Source organism: Trichosurus vulpecula, chromosome 1, assembly GCF_011100635.1.
Source record: "Trichosurus vulpecula isolate mTriVul1 chromosome 1, mTriVul1.pri, whole genome shotgun sequence".
Taxonomy (NCBI): Eukaryota; Metazoa; Chordata; class Mammalia; order Diprotodontia; family Phalangeridae; genus Trichosurus; species Trichosurus vulpecula.
In genome coordinates, this window is record NC_050573.1 from 394,397,998 (window position 1) to 394,422,310 (window position 24,313).

General features: G+C 40.7%; 1 protein-coding gene across 1 annotated transcript in view; it reads left to right on the forward strand.

Moving 5' to 3' along the window:
* The window catches only part of LOC118838913 (O-acyltransferase like protein), a 90,258-nt gene that overhangs the window by 40,650 nt on the left and 25,295 nt on the right, over positions 1-24,313 (forward strand). The window contains 6 exon segments of the mRNA XM_036746297.1: positions 3,293-3,428; positions 11,751-11,989; positions 15,810-15,989; positions 18,640-18,731; positions 21,353-21,465; positions 23,239-23,404. Coding sequence (XP_036602192.1) covers positions 3,293-3,428; positions 11,751-11,989; positions 15,810-15,989; positions 18,640-18,731; positions 21,353-21,465; positions 23,239-23,404 — 926 coding nt within the window.

Below are 24,313 nucleotides of genomic sequence, written 5' to 3' on the forward strand. Positions count from 1 at the left end.
ATCTGAATGGGTATAATGAATTTCCTCACACTGCATGCAATTTCCTATGCCAGTGAAATGGAAGGTTTTTGTCTCTATATCCTTATACATTCACATCAGAGTAGTACAGTGGAAAGTGCCCTTGGCCTGAAAGTCAAAGGTGTTTAGTTTTTAGTAATTTTTCAGACTCGTTTAACTCTGTGACCCCATTTGGGGTTTCCTTGGCAAAGATACTAGAATGGTTTGCCATTTCCTTCTCCAGCTCATTTTACAGATTAGGAAACTGAGGCAAACAGGGTTAAATGACTTGCCCAGGCTCACACAGCTAGTGAGTGTCTGAGGCTGGATTAGAACCCAGGTCTTCCCAACTCTAGGCCCAGAGCTTTATCCACAGAGTCACCTAGCTGTCCCTAAAGTCAAAGGGCCTGAATTCAAATATTGCCCCTACCACCTATGTAAACTTGGGCAAGTCACTAAGTCTTAGTGGCCTCATCTGTATGCAGTTGGACATGCGTGGAGACTCTAGCCTCCTGGAAGATAGGAATTGCCTCTTCTTTATCTACTTGAGGATTGAGAAATGCGGTTTTGGGGATCACTGGACTTCCTAGGCAGGGCCAAAGTCCTGAGGAAGAACCCTGTGACAATCCCTAAGGAAGGCTGTGCAGACCACAGGACTTCCAGAGGAAGACCAAGTGGTAGCCCCCCTTAATTTGTGGGGATCACAGGGCCCCCTAGGGGTCAGACCCTAAGAAGGACCCAAGTGATGGCCCCTTAGGACAGCGGTAAGATCACAAGGCTCCTGAGACAGAGCTGGAAGACCCAAGTGATGTCCCCTTAAGAAGGCTGTGCAGACTACAGGGTTCCCCAGGGGAATCCTGAGTGGTCGCCCTCTTAACACCGCAGTGGGGATCACAGGACACCCCAAGGCAGGATCAGGAAGTAAGCCCGATAGGAGTTTCCGCTGCTCGTTGCTTTCCTGGTTGCATGACCTTGGGAAGATCCATGTGATTTGCCCATTCTCACCCAAAGAACTCAGGACCAGAGTGGACAGAGGAAGGCATTTATTACTCTCTTCAAGAGGGCAGGTATGGTGCTCACTGGAACACTCACACTGATACAGCTGCGGAAGGTGGGGGGGGGGGCTGCCCCCCCCCCAACCATTCCCTCCACTCCACTCCTGCTAGAGTTATGGTTAGTTTATATTCTTTACTTTTTGCATAGTTTTCCCAGGTTATACAGTTTATATAGGTAGGATAATAAGGATACAGAAGCAAAAGTGAAGTTAATTAGATTTTCCTTGTCTTAGTTTAGGATTAATCTATGTTCTTTTACTTCCCCTACCTTTCCCCTTTAACACATGCAAATTATGCAAATCAGTAGGCCTGGACTCTTGACCAAGACCAGACCCTAGATAAGGTTGAACTGGTTCAAGCGGTTTGGCCTCTCTAATTCCCCTGACTGCCTTCTCAAAAAGCATGCACATGCATACAAGCCTCTGACCTCTCACCTGACCGACCTTGAGGCCTGGTTTCTGCTAAAGCTGGAGTGGGGTGGGGGGGAAGTACACCTTTAGTTCTGTGGAAACAAAACTCCTCCTCCCATTTCTTACAAGGACTCACCACACCCATCTTGAAGGAAGGAGGCAGAGAAGTCTTGGAGAGAAATGAGAACTGAATCAGAGGGGAGAGAGTAGTACAAAAGCTCTAGGGCTTGGGGGGAAGCCAGGGCTATGGTGGCCTTTGCACTGAGACTGAGAGGGAGAGTGGGCGTGTCCTGGGCACTATCCCCATGAATATAAGGGCAGGCAAAAGATTGTCAAGATGCTAATATTGAGGTTAGGGGTGCTCAGGACCCCAAAATACCAACACATCTGGTCCTGCCAAATGAATTCGACTCAATCCTTCTTACAGCCAAAGAAAAACAAAGTTTATTAAAGATTCACCGTATTGGCTAGACTCTTTGGGAGCCTGAGCATTTGTGACGCTAATGCCAGCAGGCCAGATTGAATCTAAACGGAGCTAGATTAAATCCGAGTACCTTCATGGAAGCAAGATGAGACTTACATACAGAAAGATTGTGGGAGGGATCTAGGAGGGTCAAGTAGTCTGGGGTGATGGGAGGAGGGGTTTAGGGAGGGTCTTGATGGGACTGGGGTGACTGGGGGACTGGGGTGAGGTCAGACTCTAGAAATTGGAATGAGGGTGGGAAATAGCTGAAGGCTACATGAAGATGACAGACAATGGAGAGCTAGAGTAACAGACTTGGGTATAGATATTTTGATAGGATCAAGGGTGGGAAACAGCCAGAGGCAATCTGGAGGTAATCAGACATGCATTCATAAATGCTTAAAGTACTAAAAAAAACAGTTGTAAGAATCAAATAAGATCAAAGATAGGCTACCACTTTGAAAAACATAAAGGCTTAAAACAGCTCTGAGGATGCTCATACCTCATGCCTATCAGAGAGGCAAAGTTGCCAAAAAAGAAAAAAAATGACAAAAACTGGAGAAACTATGGGAAAACATATATTAATGTTCTGTTGGTGAAGCTGTGAATTGGTCCAGCTATCCTAGAAAGCAATTTAGAATTGTGCTTAAAAGTGCTATAAAACTGTGCATACCCTTTGACCCAGTAATTCTACTACTCGGTCTGTATCCCAAAGAGATACAAAAAAAAGGGACTCATATGTACAAAAATATTCCTAGCAGTTCTTTTGGTGGTGGCAAACAATTGTAATTGACAGAATACCCATCAATTGAGGAATGGCTAAACAAGTTGTGGTATATGATTGTGATGGAATACTATTGTGCTATGAAAAATGGTGAGCAGGAATGGTGAGCAGGATATTTTCAGAAAAACCTGGGAAGACTTATATGAATTGATGCAAAATGAAGAGAGCAGAACATTGTAGAGAGTAACAGCTATATTGTATGATAATCATCTGTGAATGACTTAGCTATTCTTAGCAATATAATGATCCGAGACAACAACAACATTGAAAAGAAAGCCAACTTTGGAAGACTTCAAAATTCTGATCAATAAAATTACCAGCCATGATTCCAGAGTGCTGATGATTAAGAGGAAATACACTAAAGCACAGAGTGAGACACACATTTTTGGACATGATCAATGTGGGGATTTGTTTTAACTGTTTATTTGTTACATGAGTTTTCTTTTTCTTTTTTTTTTTTTAATCAGGGAAGAAGTGGTAAGGAGAAAAAACAAACATGACAACTGATAACTTTAATTTGAAAAGTATTAAGTGCTATAAGAATAAGAAGCATTATTATTAATAATTTTTTCTCTTTTGGCAGATATTTTAAAATTCAGGAATGTCTCATTTTCAGCCCCCTTTCTAGACTTTTCTTTAAATTCAACCTCCTCAGTTTGGGGTACTGCCAGATGTGCACCTGGGCTTCTCCCACTTGATGCATTTGCTGGTCTGTGTCTGTGAGTATAGAAGCGTTGGTCCGACTGGTTAAGGTATATTTCATGGGAAGCAGTGGCATCAGCTTCTCAGTCTTTAAAGTAAATGGAAATGACTTCTCATTTATTGGATGATTCTGGGGTAATTGATGCCTTTTGTTTTGAAAAATCACAATCTAGTCCAGTCAAAGTAAAGAAAAAAGATTTAAGATAGTTTAATTCATCCAAGGGGAGAACCGACTTTATAAGGAAGAAAATCAAAGAATCTTTGAGTTGGAAGAAATCTTAAAGATTATTCGTTCTTTCAACATCTAATGTGCATTTACTGGATCATCTTAGTCCTAACTCCCGCCTCCCATTTCATTTTACAGATGAGAAAACTGAGCAGTCTGAAAGGTCTTTGAGGCTCCACCATCTCTGCCTCCAATTCATTTTTCTCATTACTGTAGTGTTAGCTCCATTCATAGAGCTGTTTATCTCACTCCTCAGCTCAAAACTTTTGTGTAGCTCACTGTTGTTTGGAAAAGTCAAATTCCCCAGGCTGGTGTTCAAGAGCTTTCAGAAGCCGGCTCCACCTTACTTTCCCATCCTTATTTCACACTGTTCCCCTCCAGGTACTCTATACCTTAGACCAGGGTGTCAAATATGTGGCCTGCGGAGACTCAGGCAGCCCACAACACTCAAGGGTGCAGTTCCAGCCGGATAAAAATGTAGTTACTGTCCAATTTCAATGCAGTGATATATTAATAAAAATGTATAAGCATGTGGTTTTCTAAGTCAACATGCTGCCCACAGGGATCCGTATATATAGTTCAGTGGTCTCCATTTCTTTTTGAGGTTGATGTTACTGCTTTAGACTTTAAGAGGCAGTTATGTAGCATAGTGGGGCAGGTAGGTGGTGCAGTGGACGCAGTGTCAGAAAGACTCACATCTCATGAGTTCAAATCTGGCCTCAGATACTTATTAGCTGAGTGACCCTGGGCAAGTCACTTTACCCAGTTTGCCTCAGTTTCCTCATCTGTAAAATGAGCTGGAAAAGGGAATGGCAGACCACTCCAGTATCTTTGCCAAGAAAGCCCCAAATGGGGTCACAAGCTGAAAGACTAAGCAACAAAATATGGTACAGTCAGCTAGAGTGCTGGGCTTGGAGTCAGTCCGAATTCCAATCTGGCCTTTAGACACTCTGGGGCAAGTCACTTAACCTCTCTGCTGCAGTTTCCTCATCTATAAAGTGGAAACAATATCTACCTCTCAGGGTTGTTGTGAGGCTCAAATGAGATATTTGTAAGGCACTTAGCACAGTGCCTGGCACATAATTGCTGCTTAATAAATGCCTGTTTCCTTCCCCTTTTCAAACTTTTGGGACCCTTTTGCACTCTTAAAAATTAATAAAGATCCTAAAGAATTTGTGTATATGTGGGTAATATTTATTGATATTTACTGTATTAGAAAATCTTAGTATCATTATGAAAAAAGTTTTGACCTCATAGACCCCCACAATGCCCTGTGATTCCTCATAAATTCTCTGCCTATTTCCAGCTCTGTGCTTTTGAGAAGAAGCGTAATTTAGTGCTAACTAGCTGTCTAGAAGGCCTAGGCTCAAATCTGCCTCAGATACTCACTATGTCCATGACCATGGGTAAATTACTTAAGTTAGTCTGTCTAAATCTTAGTTTCCTTACCCATAAAGTGGACATTAAATGGACATTATGTTTATTAATTATGTCCAAACTGTCCTGTAACCTGCGGATGGCCAGAGGCAAGCAGAGCAGGTTAAAGACCAGAGAGTCAGGAACGAGGGTAGAGGACTCACCAGACTGGGGCGGGGGGGGGGGGGGGGTGGGGAGAGGAGGGGGGAGCCGGAAGAGGTTGGATTCCAGAAAAATAAACATCTGGTGATGCCTAGTCCATTCCCTCTGGTACTGGGAAGTCCAATGGCCCAATTCTTTGTCCACTCACACTCCTGACACCACTTAATGTCAACTGAATTGAACTGGCCTCTAACCTGTGAATGGCATAGAAAGATCACTGCACTGGGCATTAACAGAGATGAATTCAAGTATCACTGTCACTTAACTGCTCATTTATTCAGGGAAAATCAGAAAGTCCCTTCTTCTTGCCAAGGGCAATCCTTCCACATGTACAAGTGCCCCATTATCCAAACAGAGCAGGCTACAGACAGAAGAGTCAGAAATCAAACAGAAATTTAATTTTAAACTGAGGGAACCAGCTTTCAAGCAAGGACACATGTACTGGGGCCCCATCCCTTATGGGGGGACCTGCTTTAAACCTATGAGGACAATGAGGGGTAAAAGCAACAATAAGACAAGTTCAATTCATAGCAGGACTTCATGACTGGAACACGGGTACTGTCCAGTGCTTATCTAAGCTAAGAGAACACCTGATGCTGGTCAAAGCAATACAATAATTATGTGATTTTTGCCAGAGGGCTAAGTCATCCAGAGCTGAGCATAAAGGATTGTTGTTATGCCAAGGTCAGAGCATAGCTTGCTTGTTGGGCCTTAGCTCTGGAAAACAGGGTGTCTCCCAATATCTTGAGTATTATAAATAATTATTATAACGTCTACCTGTAAAGTGGCACATAATAAATCACCTATCTCACAGAGTTGTTTTGGAGAAATGAGCTCATGTAAGCCTTTGCAAACACTAGCATGCTCTATAAATTTGAGTTATTATAATCATTCATACTGTTCCATGTTTAATACACTTCCCACTCCGCCTTTTGAATTCTTATAAGTCTTTTAGAATCTAACTCAAATGCCACCTCCTCCAGGAAGCCTTCCATCATTCTACCTATCGGTGATGACCTCTCTCCTCTCAAGTGCCATATAGCACTGTGCTATAGACTTCGTATTTGTTACTGAAGGAATAATTATGGATGTATGTTAGATGCCTTTCCTAGAGTATAAGTTCCCAGACAATATCACAGGTGCTTAAGAAATGTTTCTTGAATGAATGGCATAGAAAGACCACTGCACTGGGCATTAACAGAGATGAATTCAAGTATCACTGCCACTTATCTGCTCATTTATTCAGGGAAAATCAGAAAGTCCCTTCTCCTTGCCAAGGGGAATCTTTCCACGTGTACAAGTGCCCCATTCTATCCTGTCTTCTCCACCAAATTGCTGTCTCTGTTATGCCCACTCTCTCACTTGCTTTTAATCTCTCCGGTTTCCTGGCTGCTTCTTTACCACCTACAAACATGCCCACGTCTTCCTTATCTTCAGAAAACAACAATAGCGAGCACCAAAACACTTTATCCGTCTGTGCCCCACTCACCCCCAGCTATCACCCCATAGTTCTCCTCCCTTTTGTGGCCAAACTCCTTGAGAAGACCTTCTACAGTGGGTGCCTCCATTTCCTGTCCTCTCACTCTCTTTTTAAATCCCTGCTGTGTGGCTTCCAACCTCATCATTCAACTAAAACTGCTCTTTCCAAAATTACTGTGAAACTAGTCACTTTGACCTCTATTGCCTGAAGGCCGGGCAAGTTACATTTCACTCATCCCCTGGGGATCTCTGGTACCTGTAAGGAGATTGGGGGTGTCTAGGCACTCCGCAAATAGCTTCAGCGACCACTAATGGTGTATTTCTTCAAGTGTAAGAGGGGATGCCCTAATCAGTAGTTCCATTTAACCACTGACAGCCAATTTAGCTTTTACAAAGAAATACTTGTTTCAAAGATGTAAAAAAATATGCAAACAACTTAGCTTGGTTCTTATGGAACATAATCCCAGTTCCAAGTCCAAAACCCTCCTCAGGCTCCAGGCCCAGGGACACCTTGGCTTCCCAAGGCTTCCCTGCCAAGCTAGCTGGCTGCAACATCCTTCCTGGAGTCCTAGCTGCAAGGTCACCATTGCTAGAAGGTCCAGGTCTGTTGGGGATCACTGTTGGCACCTGAAACTGAGAAAGACAAATTAAATACAACTAAACAAACACTACTCTCCAGGGGGGCTGAAAAGAAGAGAGGGAGAAAAAGGTATCCTCTCTATTTATTCACCCTCTGGAAGCAGCAGGAAAGAGGTGGAGTCAGAGAGTCAGAAAAAGTGAATGTCTCAATCTCCAGTTTTACAGATGCCACCTATTCTGTTTAATCAGCCATTCAAAGGTGGTTGTAGAGGAAAAGTTCCTCCATCTTAGGAGATCTCAACATGCCCAGGACAAGCCCTTCAGGGCACCCCTATGTAGGCAAGCTGAACATGCTATAAAGCAGTGGCATTAAACTCAAATAGAAATGGGCATATTGACTTAGAAAATCACAAATTATCACATCTATGTTGTATCATGTAGGTAGTGCAGTAGATGGAGCACTGAGCCTGGAGTCAGGAAGAACTGAGTTCAGATCTGGCTTCAGACACTTACTAGATATGTAACCCTGAGCAGATCACTTAACTCTGTTTGCCTCAGTTTCCTCATCAGCAAAATGAGCTGGAGAAGGAAATGGCAAACCGGTCTTGTATCTTTGCCAAGAAAACCCCAAATGGGGTCATGAGTCAAGTGAAGAACAGCAAATGTTGAATTGTCTTTTTTTTATTTTGTTAAAATATTTTCTAATTACATTTTAATCTGGTCCAGCCTTGGCCCAGAGTTTTACACCTCTAATCTGAAAACAAGCCCCCTTTACACTTAAATGCCAAATCTAACAGGCTGTTCTAGTTTTCATCCTTCTTGACTTCTCTGGAGTCTTTGACACTGTGGATCAGCCTCTTTCCCTTAAAATTTTTCCTCTCTAGGTTTTCAGGACACTACTTTCTCCTGGTTCTCCTCTTTATCTGACTGTTCCTCCTCAGTGTCCTTTGCTGAATCTCCATCCAGGACAGTCCTGCTAACTGTGGGTATCCTTTAAGACTCTGTCCTGGACTTTCTTCTTTTCTTCTTCTCTACCATTTTCCTTAGTGAGTCCATCAGCTCCCATGGCTTTAATTGTGATCCCTTTGTTGATGATTCTCAAATCTGCTCATCCAGTCCTAATCTCTCTGCTGACCTCCAGACTCACATCTCCAACTGCCCACTGGACATCTCAAATTGAATGTCTCACTGACATTTTAAACTCAAGGTGTCCAAAACTGAACATATTATCCTTCCCTCCAAACCCTCCCAACTTCCAAACTTCCCTATTACTGTTGAGGGTACCACCATCCTACCTCTGTCATTCTTAATCCTCACTCTCCCTCATCCACCACATCCAATCTGCTACCAAGGCCTATCCATTTTACCTTTGTAACTTCTCCCTAATATGCCCTCTTTTCTCCTCTGACATTGCCATCACCTTGGTATGCCTGGACTACTGAAATAGCCTACTAGTGGGTCTGCCCGCCTCAAGTTTCTCTCCACTCCACTCAACTGTCAAAGTGATTTTTCCTAAAGCACAGGTGTGACTAGGTCAGCCCCTTTTCCCCCACTCAATAAACGCTGGGGGCTCCCCATCACTCCCAGAATCAAATATAAAATCCTTTGTTCAGACTTCAAAGACCTTCATAACATGGCCACAACCAGCCTTTCCAGTCTTCTTACATTTTACACCCTCCCTGCTCCCCACCAGACACTCTATGGTCCAGTGACAGTGGTCTCCCTGATCTTACTCTCACAAGTAACTCCAACTCTAGACTCCAGGCATTTTCATTGACTGTCCCCCATGCCTGGAGTCCTCTACCTCCTCATCTCCATCTCTGGGCTTCTTGGACTTTCTTCAGTTCACAACTAAAATCCTATCTTCTTTGGGAAAGTTTTCCCCATCCCCCTTAATTCTAGTGTCTTCCTTCTGTTGATTATGTCTAATTTATCCTATTTTAGTTTGTTTTCATATAATTGTTTGCATGTTGTCTCCCTCACTTGGACTATGTATTCCTTGCAAGCAAGGACTGTCTTGCTTTTCTTTGTATCCCCAGCACTTAGCACAGTGCCTACCACATAGTATGTTCTTAATAAATGTTTATTGATTGACTACAATCATTCACTTTGGAAACCTGGAGGTGAATAGAATTTTAGAGAAGTTAGGTACAATAGACCTCTGGGGAAAATTGAATGGGGATAGAACAAAATATACCTTTTCTCAGTGGTACATGGCATCTACATTAAAAATTTACCACATATAAGGGCATCAAAACCTCACTTCACAAACCCGAACAAGCTAAGATCCATTGTTTCTGACATTCAATAATTCTAATAATTTTGTTTCCCTGTGATTTCTGTTACAGGGAACCTCTCGTTCCTAATTGTCTCCTCTGAAACTTTACAATTTCTATGTAATCCTTCTTCCAGATGGCATCCTTCTAGATTTTTGAAGATAACTATCATTTCCCCCTAAATCTTCTATTCTTCAGAATAAACATCCCCACTTTCTCATCTGAATTATGGTGCCAAGTGCTCTTATCATTCTGATTATCTTCCTCTGGTCATACTACTGTTTGTCAATGCCACCTTTTAAACCGTAGTACTCACAACTGGGCCTTAATGGTCTAGATGTAGTCTAATGAGCACACAGTACAGTGGACTGTCTGTCACTTCTCCATCTGGTTCTAAACACTATTTCAAGGATCCATGATTTTGTCTGCCTCCACTCTCTCCACCAAGGTAAGTAGCAATCCCTTATGATTCTCTTTGACTCTTAGTGGCTGAAAGTTGTATTGTTCAACACACAGCTTCTCCTAACTTAGATATGTCTTCAAATGATGGGCATAGAGCCTGGTTCTGGCTCCTCAATTGAAACCTTGGCAACTTTGAAGGACCTGGCAGAGCTAGAAAGCCCCTGGCACGGCCTTCAAGAGCCCAGGATCATTTTTGGGCCATGGTGATACATCAGAGTAAGACTTTAGAAGGATACATGCAATTTATTTCCATTAATGAAGCCTAGGACTGCATTATAGTGAGGGGTATGACTGCTAATTTTGTCAGACTGTTGGCTAATATTAAATTGGCAGACCACTGAAACTATCAGTTTTCTTTTTCCTCCTTGGCATAAATGACCATTAAGCTAAATCTTCCCTGATTTTTCTTGTGGAGTTAATATCTGAACTCCAAAATCAAGATGTTATATTTATCTTCATTAAATTGCACCTTCTTAAATTTAGTCCATTATTCCAGCCTGTTGAAATATGAATGGTTGGTATTTACACAGCCTTCTAAGTTTAACAAAGCTTTAAACATTATTTGTCTCTTTTGATCACTTACATGTTGTCTCACAATCATCCTGCGAAAAGGTGCTATGATACCCTTTTTACGGATAAAGGAATGAAGGCTAAGAGAGATCAAGAGGCTTGCCCATCATCATAGAGCTAGTGTCAGAGGGGGAATTTTGACCCAGGTCTTTCCTGGATGCAGGTCCAGTGCTCTCTCCATGCTGAAATCTTTTCACATCCAGTTCTTCTATCCAATTAAGAAAAAAATTTCAGTCATCCATAATTTGATAAGCATGTAGTCTATATCATCATCTAAATCACTGACAAACTTACTGAACAGAAGAAAACAAGGAGAGAGCCCTGTGCCCCTCCACTAAATAGCTCCATTTCAGGTGAAAGAACAATGATAAGAAGAAATGACATTTATCTAGTCCTTTAAGGTTTGCAGAACATTTTGCACACATTGATCCATACTATGAACTGAAAAGTGTCACGGAATTTTCCTCTGCCCCCAAATATCTCTTTGCCTCTCCCTACAACCTATCATGATATCTGAAATACCTGTGCTAGAGATTAATTTCTCCAGGAATCCTATATTCCTTCCTGTGAAAGCTGGGTAAATTCTAAGCCATTATCAGTTTTTAGAACAATAACATGAATTAGGTCACTAGAAATTAGCAATCTACATCAGAAGGCTTCACAGATGAGTACAGAGGACAAGGAAATGTCAGTAAGGGGTGGAATAGTCTCTATAATACGAAGGTAAAGCTTGCAACATCAGCGTTGGGTGTGCAAGGGCCACATGAAGATGCTTGGCATGGGCACTAAAATGGGAAGAGACACGGAAAGGAGAGTTGATGCACTACAGAAGACAAATATCATTTTTCTGCTTCACAGTTTTGTCAAATAACCCTGAGGGTTAGTGCCGAGGAACTAACTATATAAATGTGTGTGTGTGAATTATGCATTATGTGTAGAAAAGTCTAATACAATGCCGTTCTAATTGGAGAAGACTTCCTGGAGAAGGTGGCTTTTTAAACAGAGTTATTGAGCACTTACTGCACAGCTCATTTAGAATAGGCCTTGTGGCACCATAGAAAAAATAAAGGAGAGGTTGAACTGAACTATTTGGGAGGAGGCAGAGATGACTTTAGGTGGGAGGGAAAGAAGGAGGGAGCAGAAGAAGACACAGTCCTTATTCCCTATAGGTGCATTAGTCTGCTGTTCGTTGCCTTGCCAGTGGCTGGTACTCTCTACGTGGCAGCTGTGCGCTGGGCAGGAAATCGTGGTGAATTGCCATCTGCTGATTTAGCTCTGGCCTCCTATGGGAGTTTGTCTTTGGCTGAGAAGGAGGGAGATGAATCAAGAAGAAATATGGGATGGACTGTGTCTCAGAGTGGCTCATCACTCTCAGGAACCTGCAATAAGAGCTCCCACAGAAGAAAAAGTAGGTATTTATATGACACGAAGATGTGTGTGTGTGTGTGTGCGCGCGCTAGTGTGACCTAGTAGTATGACGTAGAGACAAGGTTTCACTCGAGGAATCATGCCAAAGACTATTCTTTCACACGCAATTCTAGACTCTTTTCATGTATTCCAACACAGCTAGGCCTTTGAAAGGGTCTATAGGATGGTTGAAAACCATCCTTTATGGAGTGCTTTAAGGTTATAAATATTATCTCATAGGTACTATTATCATCCTTATTTTACATATGAGGAAACTGAGACAGACAGGTTAAGTAATTTGCTCGGGGTCTCATGTCCAATAAGTATCCAAGGGCAGATCTGAGCTCAGGTCTTCCCAACTACAGGCCCAGCACTCTATCTAGATCTAGGCCCCTGATCTAAGTCTAGAAGGCACTTTTGCTGCCCAGTCTTTTCATTGGTGACTCTTTGGGACCCCATTTTTGGAGTTTTCTTGGCAAAGATAACAAATGAAGAAACTGAGGCAAATAGGAGTTAAATGACTTACTGAAGGTCACATAGCTCAGGTCTTCCTGACTCCAGGCTAGATGCTCTATCCGCTGAGCCACCAATCTGCCCAGAAGGGACTTTAGAGATGATCTATTCCAACCCATTCATTTTACAGATAAGGAAACAGAGGCCCAAGGAAGTGAAGGTTACATGCGTATAGTAAGCATCAGAGGTGGGAATCTGAACCCAGGGTATCTGTACCCTAAAATCAGTGCTCTTCTCACTGTGACCCATACTGAGTTTGTTTAGCACTGATATATCTGCCTGCTGTGCCAACCCACACATTGCTATAGAGCATGACTGCTGAAAGAGGCTGCTTTGCTTCTCTAATTACCCAGATTCATCCTATGCCAATTAAGTCCTAGGTCAGAGTAGGGCTTAGCTGCCTTCTGCTGATTCCCTAAGGGATAATTCTGTGATGTCTATCTTTATACACAGGATAAAGGTTCTACAAATTCTACTGGAATGAGTGTGTGTGTGTGTGTGTGTGTGTGTGTGTGATTGCAAAAGTATATATGTAAACCAAAGTAATGAGAGTTAGTAAGCAGCACGACCTAACAAGACAACATGGATCATGAACCAGAAACAACTATAACGTGACCTGGTTGGGTGGAGTGATTGGGTAAGGTCTTTTCTCCTTCTAAGTTCTAGAATCCTCTGAGTAGGAGGGCTTTCAGTTAAGCCTGATTTAAGCAACAACTCACATTTATGTTGTACTTACAAAGTTCTAGCCTCAAAAAACGATAGCAACAATAAAAACAAATAAAATTAATACCATAATGACCAAACTTTGCCTACAAGAAGCAGCAAAAACATTTATCTCCTTCCCTCCCTTCATTGGAGAGATGAGGGCTATGCGTGTGTAGCACTGCACGAATCATCAGACACAGTTGATGAGTCAGTTAGTTTTATAGAACTGCTTTCTTGTTTTCCTTTTTTCTGTTTCTCTTTTAGGGGTAGCAGGGTGGCACAGTGGATATCAACACAATTTTTAAAATATATTTTAAAATTAACCTAAAGCTCTTTCCTCATTCTGCATGGTTCCTCACACACTATGGAGGGTGGGTGGGGGGTGTGGCAGGAAACTGATCAGGGCAGAGTGAAAATTGAGAAATTCTTGCTCATGTCCAGCTGCCTTTTATTACCTCTTCTTGATGCTACCTGGGAAAAACAGCTGAGTGAGAAGAATAACTTCAGCTAGGAACCAGACAAAAACATGAAACTATTAAAAATTCTGAAGATATGGACTTGTGGTTTTAAAATACTTTACATATATTATCTCGTTTGATCCAGCAACCCATTGGGGTAGGTGATGCAAGTAAATTGTCTCTATTTTACCATAGAGATTTGGAAACTGAGGCTCAAAGAGGTTAGACCAGAACACAAAAGTTTTGGTAAAATCAATTCTGTTTTCATCAAATAAAATTTGATTTGATTTGAAAAGCTTAGTGCTTTTAAAAGTTTGACCAGATCCTGATAACAAGTAAGTTATTTCTTGGAAACGAGCCAGGAACTTTTAGAGGCACTATCACTGTTTAAAACCATTAGAATTCTTATCAGTAGTAAACTAGCAAAGTATCAGGCAAAAGGTGTTCAGTACATAATCAAAACTCAAAACATATATTTGTTGCACATGAGTGCCTTGAAGACAGTTACTATTTATTCTTCAAAACTGATGCTTAATGAATGTTTGTTGAATTAAATGAAATTAAATGAATAAATGGAATTAAATGAAAAAGAAAAAAAAACAGCCCTGAAGAGAGTAATTTAATTTTTTCCCTGATACTATAAGTAATTTGGGAGAGCAAGGAATAGTTTACTTATCAGATTTATGGAAAAGAAAAGAATTCATGACCCAACAAGAGATAGAGAGCATTACAAAATGCAAAATGGATAATTTTGATTATGTTAAATTGAAAAGTTTTTGTACAAAAAAAGCCAATGCAACAAAAATTAGGAGGGAAGCAGAAAATTGGGAGAAAATCTTTGCAACTAGTATCTCTGATAAAGGCCTCATTTCTAGAACTGAGCCAAATATATAGGAATACAAGCCATTCCCCAATTGAGAAATGGTCAAAGGATATGAACAGGCAGTTTTCAGAGGAAGAAATTAAAGCTATCTATAGGCATATGAAGAAATGCTCTGGATCACTACTGATTAGAGAGATGCAAATCAAAACAACTCTTAGATACCACATCTCTCCTGTAAGACTGGCTAAAATAACAAAGCAGGAGGATGATAAATGCTGGAGAGGATGTGGGAAAATTGGAACATTGTTACATTGCTGGTGGAGTTGTGAGATGATCCAGCCATTTTGGAGAGTAGTTTGGAACTACGCTCAAAGAGCCATAGGAATGTTCATACCCTTTGACCCAGCAATACCACTTCTAGGGTTGTATCCCAAAGAAATCACACAAGAGGGAAGGGGACCCGTGTGTACAAGGATATTTATAGCAGCTCTCTTTGTGGTAGCCAAGAATTGGAAATCAAAGGGATGCCCATCAATTGGGGAATGGCTGAACAGGCTGTGGTATATGAAGGTAATGGAATACTACTGTGCCATAAGAAATGGGGATGATGCGGACTTCATAACAGCCTGGAAAAACCTACACGACATAATGCTGAGTGAGCGGAGCGGAGCTGGGAGAACATTGTGCACAACCACAGATATATGGATTCCGTGAGGACCAACTCTGACAGACTTCACTCTTCTCAGCAACGCAAGGTGCAGGGACAGCTCCAGGGGACTCACGATGGAGAATGCTATCTTCATCCAGAGAAAGAACTGTGAAGTTTGAATGCAGATTGAGGCACACTACATGCTCACCTTTTTTCTTCTGTTTTGTTTCTGTTCTTGGTTTGTTTTTTTTTTTGGTTCTGTCTCTTCTTTCTCGTGATTCATTCCATTGGTCATGGTTCTTCTCCACAACTTGACTAGTGTATAAATTAATATACATGGTAGTTATATGAGATTCCATGCTGTCTTGGGGAAGGAAGGGGGAGGGAGGGGAGAAAATCTGGAACTCAAAATTATGTAAAACCGTGTGTGGTAAGCTAAAAATAAAAAAATATTTAAAAAAATTTTCCCCTAAATATATAAAGAATGTTTAAAAAGCTATATAGGGGATCTCTACATCATTGAAATGATAGGCCCTGTCCTCCTACCTTGACTAACACCAGAAATGTTCCTGGTGTGTGTACTCAACTGAGAAAAGCGCTAGAGACGTCATCTGGGGTGAAAACATGATCTGCCTTGGTCAGACTTCCTCATGAAGCCATTTTTGTTGTTTAGCCTTCTTGGGAATCTTGGACCGAACTCTGAAATGTTTTTCCTGGCAGAAGAACACGCATTCTGTCTGGACTCAGAAGCTCCCTGAAGGGGCCTCCTCTACATTAAATGGCATCCAAGTCTTGAGTCTTTTATGGATCATTTCTGGACACACCAGTCAGATGACCGCCTGGCAGTCTCTGGGTATGAAGAGATAATGCACGCTGCTGTTAGACATAGTCACAGATGGAGTTTAATCACTAATGCATTTTATTATTTAAAGTTGAGCAGGGAGACATTTACAAGTCATTTTGCTATTAACATCTGCCCTAAGCATCTGCCTTCTTTTTCTGACCCTCCTGTCAGTGATGATGAAGATCAGTGATGTCAAAATCAAATAGAAACGGATCCCTGTGGGCCACATATTGACTTAAAAACCCACAAATTAATATTATCTATGTTATATTGTATTTTATTTATTAAACCTTTCCCAATTACATTTTAATCTTATTCAAGCTGGGAACTTTGTGGCTACGTGTGGACAGTGGTGGCAAGTTCGACATTTTCAGAACTACCAGACCACTCATAGGCATGGCTATTAAGGCCAACAATTAGCGTGATTTAAAAGTAACTCAATTTTCCTTAATGATAAGTAGAACTCTTTATTTCAGTCAGCTAGGCATAAATATTAACTAATGTTACTTTAATAATTCAAAAGATCTGTTGGTGAAGGCAACATCCTTTCCATGACTTAGTATGCAGTCTTCATGAATTACTGTGGCCAAAAATACTTGTCACCGGGTAGCTAGCCTTCAGGTGATAAACTTCTCCAAGCTTAGTATGGCCAGTCCTGAGATTAGAGGCATGTGGCCTCTTTCTAGGCCAGTACTTAAAATCTTTTTAGCTTGATTAGACTTGCCTGTGTTTGTGCTCCACTGGCATAGCTATTGAGAAACTTAGGAGTAGAATCTATATTGGAGTACAATTTTAATGGGAAATCATGTAAAAAAATTACATTTGCAAGGATGATGTGCAATTCTGAGTGAAAATGAAAGAAATTTGAATCCTTAGATAAAATGAGGTACTTCAGTTTCTAATTTGCAACTAGTATCGATCATTACTTCTCTGACTCTTTAAAACAGTGAGATTGAACTGGATAATATCTAATATCCCTAGAGAACTTGACCTGTGACTTAATAGGCAAACTAGGCACACAGAGGTTACATGTGATACCAGGGGTAAAAAGCCAGGAAGTGACCTGTCAAGATTTGAACCCCAAACTTCTTCTGATTCTAAGCCTAATACATTGTCCACCATGGCATGCTGCCTAGGAGACCTTTGAACATGAGAAAAACTCATTACCTCTGCCCATTTCAGACATACGACAAAACATTAGATGACCTCGTTTCTATTAAAACAAGATGGGTAATATCCAGGCCCCAATGGAACAAAGTAATAGGTAATTCATAAACATGAAAAAAATAGCAAAAAAACAATACTTGCAGAAATTTTTAACCTCAATACTAATGAAAGAAGTTCACTTTAAAACAAGTGTGGAGTATCACCTCACACTCATATTTAGCAAAAATAGATAAAAAATCATGAAACCTTTTATAGAGGACACTATGGGGAAACAGGTACATTGCTGGCTGACAGTACATTGATGGTAGCAATGCAAATTGGTACCAACTTTGTAGAAAGCAATCTGGCAATATGCAACAAGAGCCATAAAATTGGCTTTTGAGTGAGTCATGAAAATCAAAACTATAAAACACTGAACATCAGGAAGAAGCAGCCGGCTTCCGTGATAAAAAGCTGGCCAAGCTGGTCAAGTACCATCTGGCTGGCAACCTTCCTTATGACCCTTTGACTAAAAAATTCTACTCCTGAGAACATATTCCAAAGAAATGATTTGAAGCAAAAAAGAGACCAATTTGTACAAAGATAGTCATGATTGTACTAATTACAATAGTAAAAAAAAATCTGGAAGCAACTTGGATATCCAAAAAAAAATTTTGAGTGAAGACTATATCACCATGAAGAGGGGAAAATATGTTTTAGTGTTTTATTTTCCCTAGTTACATATAAAACAATTTTAACATTTGTTTTTAAAACTTTGAGTTCCAAATTCTCTCTTCCACCCCCAAATCCCTACCCCCGCACCCCCTGCCATTGAGAAGGCAAGCAATTCCATATAGGTTATACAGGTGTAGTCATGCAAACATTTCCATGATAGTCTTGTTGGGAAAAAAAAACATAGACAAAAGACCCTCAAGAGAAATAAAATTTTAAAAGTATGCTTCAATCTGTATTCAGACACTATCATTTCTTCTCTGGGGAGGGATAGCATTTTTCATCATAAATTCTTCAGGGCTGTCTTAGAGTGTGAGTATCATTGTCCTGCTGAGAACGGCTAAGTCATTCAGAGCTGATTATCCTACAGTATTGCTGTTGCTTTGTGCACAGTGCATTTCACTTTGCATCAGTTCATGTGAGTCTCTCCAGGCTTTTCCAAGAGCATCCCACTCATCATTTCCCATAGCATGATAGCTTTCCATCACAATCGCATACCACAACTTGTTCAGCCACTCCCCAATTGATGGGCATCAAAAGGGGAAAATATGGAAAACATACAGAAATATGGCAAAGTCTACAGAAAAAATAATACAGTTAAAAGAATAGAATTTAGTGCCCTCTTTCCACACCAATCCTGTTAAAAAATACCACAAGGGATGGAAGATGTTACTGTTAGTTACTAAATTGCTGTGGAAGCTTAAGTTATGTTTATTTTTATTGTAAAATTGACTAAATTAAGAAAAAATTAGGTTTACATGTACTTTTATGCTCATTATAGACAATGTGCTTGAATGGAAAAGCAGAGTACTCAAAAATCCCTTCTACCTCTTTTCTTGAAGTGGTCCATTCTATCTTGGGGTTGATACATTTTCTTAATCAGGTAAATAATGTCAAATCTTTATTTTCAGATTCCTTCCTTTCCCTCTTCCTGGTATTCCCTTCCCAATTATCGTCTTAATAAGAAAAGCTGTATGGCACAAATTTAATTTTAGGTAACTTTTATTTTTCTCCCCATTTCTACTCACTGCTTTAAAGCCTTCTCTTCCTCCCAGGTACTCCCTCCCTAACTGAAAAAGAAAGAAAAATGAAGCCCTCATAACAAATATACATAATCAAGCAAAACAAATTCCCCCATTTCCCCCAAAAAAAGTCTCATTCTGCACCCCGAGTTCATCCATTCTCTATTTGGAAGTGGAAAGCATGTTTCATCATGAGTCCTTAGGAGTCATTTTGTAGTTGGTCACTGCACTGATCAGAATTCTTAAATCTTGCAAAGTTGTTTGTCTTTCAGAGTTGTTACTGTTGTGTAAGTTCTTCTTCTGGTTCTACTCACTTCACTCTGCAGCAACTCATACAAATCTTTCTAGGTTTTTCTGAGACCATCCCTTTTATTATTTCTCACACCACAATGATATTCTCTCATATTCATATACCCTATTTTGTTCGGCCACTCCTTTATCAATAGGCAAATTCCCTTAGTTTTAGTTATTTGCTACCACAAAAGAGCTGCTATAAATTTTTGTACCCAAGGGTATTTTGCAGGAGTGTGCTGGTAAATGTTGAACAACCGGCTCCCTGAAAACAAATGTACATACTATACACTTTCAAGTTATTCTGTATTATTAACATGTTCTCCTTCACTGTCTTGTGTCTATAAATCAACAAAACAATAAATCAAGCCCAAATTTGCAGCATTTGCCAATTTCCCAATTGTAAATGCTTACGCTGAAAATTTAGCAATGGACTCCTGAGAGCCCCAAGAGCCAGCTTGAGTATACTTGCCTCAACCTCTCCCTTTAATATGCACAAACGTTATTTTCTTCAGTTTTCTGCTTTTGCATCAAATGAGCTTGACCATCTCCCTAAAACTGCCTTTTGAACAGAGATGACTTCTACTTATTAACTTATGATTGAGGTAAGTAACTTTCTCAGGTTAGATAAAAAGAGCTTGCACAATGATAATGATAGCTCCCATTTATAGGCCCACAAATCTTTCATATACATTATCATCTCATTAGACCCTCCAGACAGCCCTGAGAACTAGGTAAGGTAAATAAGATGACCCCAAGTTAAAGAAGAGAAAAATGAGTGGCTGAAACTTGCTCACAGTCCCGTAGTTGTTACACAGCCCCATAGAGTTGGGGCACAAACCCAGGTCTTAGCACAACCAGTCATGGCTCTTTCCACTGTGCCATGCTCCTCCTGTTGATCTCTGTAGAGCCCTGTTTGCCCTTTTGGAGGAGCAAGGCTCAGTTTTACAAATTGATCTGTCTTTCTGTCCCTTCTGATTGTTTATATTTTCCTGATTCCATTTTCTTGTGTGTTCGATTCTCTCTGTGGTTTGTACCCTTACACTTGTGAAAACAATAACACACACATGTCACGTCAAACCAGTGCTGATAGAAGATATTTAAATTTCCATGGCGAGGCTAAGGATCTCTTGAGCTTAACGATTCATTCTACCTTGAAATGAAGAGGGAGGTGAAATTGGAACTGGTTGTTCTACTTCTGATTTTGGCTACATCTCTTTTGATGGCCACGCAAACTTAGTTTCTAGTGTGAATCATCCTACCTGCTGTATTTCATAGGAAAATACAGTAGGAACAGAATGAAAGATTTCCTTAGAAATCTCACCTTATAACCCCATCACTGACACTTTCATTCTCTCTCTGCTGAGACTTATTAGGTCCTTACTCAAACAATTAGTAAGGACTTTCAGTTGTGTCCACCTCTTTGTGACCCCATTTTTAGAGTTTTCTTTGCAAAGATACTGGAGTGGTTTGCCATTTCTCTCTCCAGCTCATTTTACAGATGAGGAAACTGAGGCAAACAGGGTTAAGTGACTTGCCTAGGGTCACACAACTAGTAAGTCCAAGGCCAGATTTGAACTCAGGTCTTCCTGACTCCAGGCTCAGCACTCTATCCACTGTACCACCTAGCTACCCATCAGTAAGGACTACTGGCTAGGAATACTAGACTTGGAAGTCAGGAGACTGGGATTCTACTCTTTCCTTTTATCCCTGAATTATTAGCTGACCTTATTGCTCTCTCACTGCCTTAGGCAACAGTTTAAGATTGTGTTATAGGTGAATCTTTGATCTGCATTAATGGAGGGAGTCTCCACAATGAGCGTTCCCATTAAAGATGAAATCATAGATCTGAACCCTCCCTTCCACCTAAAAGAAAAAAAAAAGAGCTAACCTTAAAAGCAAAACCTCAGTTCCTCTATTTGTAAAATGTAGCTAATAAGCTTTGTCACCGAATCATTTTGGGTTAAACATTTTAGTCATGGTATCTTGTGTATGTTACTTCAATTCCCTGAGTATCGTTTCCTCATCTGTGAGAAGGGGCTGATAGTTCAAGTCGACAGGGCTGTTGAGATCAATTGGGATCATGTATTCCAAGAACTTGGAAAGCTATATAGGGGAAGGTATTTCTTTTTATCAATAGCATTTTTAATAAGTTAATCTCATCTGATTATTGAATTATCATTCTCTTTCAGTGGCTGTTTATGTGCAAGATCATTTTTAAAGCTGTACCTGAATTCTGAAAAAGGAATAACTCCCTGAATCACACTGAGATACCTTTTCAATCGACTTGCAAGGCATGTTTATTTACATATTTCCATTTTATCATTGTTCTCTAATAATATAGGACTAATTTGCATTTCTGTGCAGTAGACATCATGTTTCTCTGGGCCTTGTACATATAGTGGGTGCTTAGAAAGTATCTGTTGAATACATAATGGAGTTTCTTTTACTAGAGGGTTGAGAAATGAAAAGGAAAGCCAAACAAAGAAAGATATCTTTGTAGCTTGGTTTTTTATGTTGAATGTGGGTCAAGACCAGGATTCACAAGCCCCCAGAGAAGTCCTAGTTGCTTTCCCTAGTCTTCCCTTCCTGTCCTCCCCTTTCACCATAGGGTCTCTTTATCTTAGCCAGGCTGTAAGTATAGAGGCTATTTACTGGCCTGGTCACCTGGTCACATGGATGAGCATGGGAACTTTGACTTTGTTTCCAACGTAGGTCAGTTTTCTCCTCCTCAGGTACCCTGGTAACCCCCTGCTCTCAGGCTCACCATAGGATGTGAATGGGCAGCTTTCGGATGAAGAAATTAAAACTACTTTAGTCATATGAAAAAAATGCTCTAAATCACTATTGATTAGAGAAATGCAAATCAAAACAACTCTGAGGTACCACATCACACCTCTCAGATTGGCTAACAAGACAAAACAGGAAAATGACAAATGTTGGAAAAGATGTGGGAAAACCGGAACACCAGTGCATCATTGGTAGAGTTGTGAATTGATCCAACCATTATGGAGAGCAATTTGGAACTATGCCCAAGGGCTATAAAGCTGTGCATTCCTTCTGACCCAGCAATACCACTTCTAGGGCCATATCCCACAGAGATCATAAAAATGGGCCAAGGACCCACATATACAAAAATATTAATGGCAGCTCTTGGACACCTGATCTCCTGATCTCATTGCAGCTCAGAACTCCCCAGTTTGAGATCCACCAGCCTCAACATGGCCAGTAGCAGGAACCTCAGGGATTGTACCACTATGCCCAGCAGATATCTCCGTTATTTCAAGCAGTGTTCCATATCACCAGATTTTCAGGCATCAAAGAATTGGGATGGTCCCTTCAAATTAGTTGTAACAGGAGTTGTCCTGTTTGCTTTACATCTGCTCTGGTTAAGACGGCAGCACATTATAGTGGAAGGTGTATGACTTCAAGTCAGAGTATCTGGGTTTGAATTCTAGCCCTGCCATTTATTCTCTGTCTGAACTTGAGACAAATAATTTCACCTCTCTGGGCTTTCGTGGCTTCTGTTTTTACAAAGGAGTTTAAATACATTTGCACTCCTTCCTCACCATGGTCTTTTGATGTAGGCAGTCTATATTTTATTATCCTTGTTTTACAACTGAGGAAAGAGACTCATAGAGAGTCAGTGACTTGTCTGAGGTAACATAGCTAGAAAGTGCCAGAACAGGGATAGGAACAGACCTCTGACCCTAAATCCAGCATTTTTGCCATTAAAAATTTTGTAGCACATCCCTGACTATAATCCTCTATTCCCCACTGGTGACAGAATTAGCAGCTGGCCATTTAGCCCTCAAACTAAGAACCAGAAATTACAAGGATGTCCAGTTGGGGAATGGCTGACCAAGTTATGGTATATGACTGTAATAGAATACAACCTGCATCACTTCAGTAATCCAAGTCATGGGATGAGCCAGGAGCAGAGGGGAGAAGAGGGATGGGGATCTGCCCACTTCTCTGTCCAAACCAAACCAAACAGAAAACCTCGTGTGGAGGATCGAATGGATCATTGGTGAGCTACATTTACACTCTCCTGGATCTCTTGCCAGGTTGCAGCCTCTCCACTTGTACTCAGTATGTTTGCTAGTTGGATTGTATTCCCTCGTTCCCTGGGGATCTGTCTGGGAGATTCCCATATACCATCTGGATAACTGCAGGAAGACGTGGTGGACCAAGCTGCTCCTTCTGAATGACTTCATCTCCATACAGAATCCTGTAAATCTTCACTCGTGGAGTTGACAGCCTTTTTAAAGTGACGGGCCAAGGTTCTGATCCCCTTTCTTTGGGTATGTTTGGTGGTTTAGAGGAGGGCTGATGGTGAACTCTGGGCAATATCTTAGCAGTTTGAGGGCTAAATCGTCAGCTGCTAATTCTATTTTTTATTTTATTTTATTTTATTTTTGGATGGTGAAATGCAGGGCAACTGGGGCCAGCTGCTAATTCTATCACCAACGGGGAATAGAGGATTACAGTCAGGGATGTGCTACAAAATGTTTAACATGTGGGCTCATCTGGGGATAAAATATATATATATATATATATATATATATATATATATATATACACACACACACACACATACATACAATACATACATATATGTATACACACTTTTAAGTTTTATCTGCATCATTAACAGTTTATTAAGTCTAGATGAGCAGTAGAACGGTAAATCAAGCCCTGACTTGTAGGAGTTTGTTGGTTTTTGAGGTGTAAATGTTCACACTAAAAAATTTAACAATGCCTTATAAGCCAGTTAGAGCTGGCTTCAGCACACCTCTGGGTATGGTGTTAACTTATTTTATTTTATTTTTTCTTACATTTTAATTATTTGTTTAATATGTTATTCCGCCTATCTCAATTACATGTAAGAATAATCTTTAGCATTCATTTTTCAAAATCTTGGGTTCCAAGTTCTCTCCCTTCCTCCTCTGCCCTCACTGAGAAGGCAAGTGATTTGATACGGGCTATGCATGTGCAGTCATGTAAAACATTTTCATGCTAGCCATGTCGCAAAAGAAAATAGGAATGCACCCCTCCCCAAGAGAAAGAAAAACAAAGTTTAAAAAAGCATGCATTGGTCTGTACTCAGGCTCTATCAGCTCCCTCTCTGGAGATGGACAG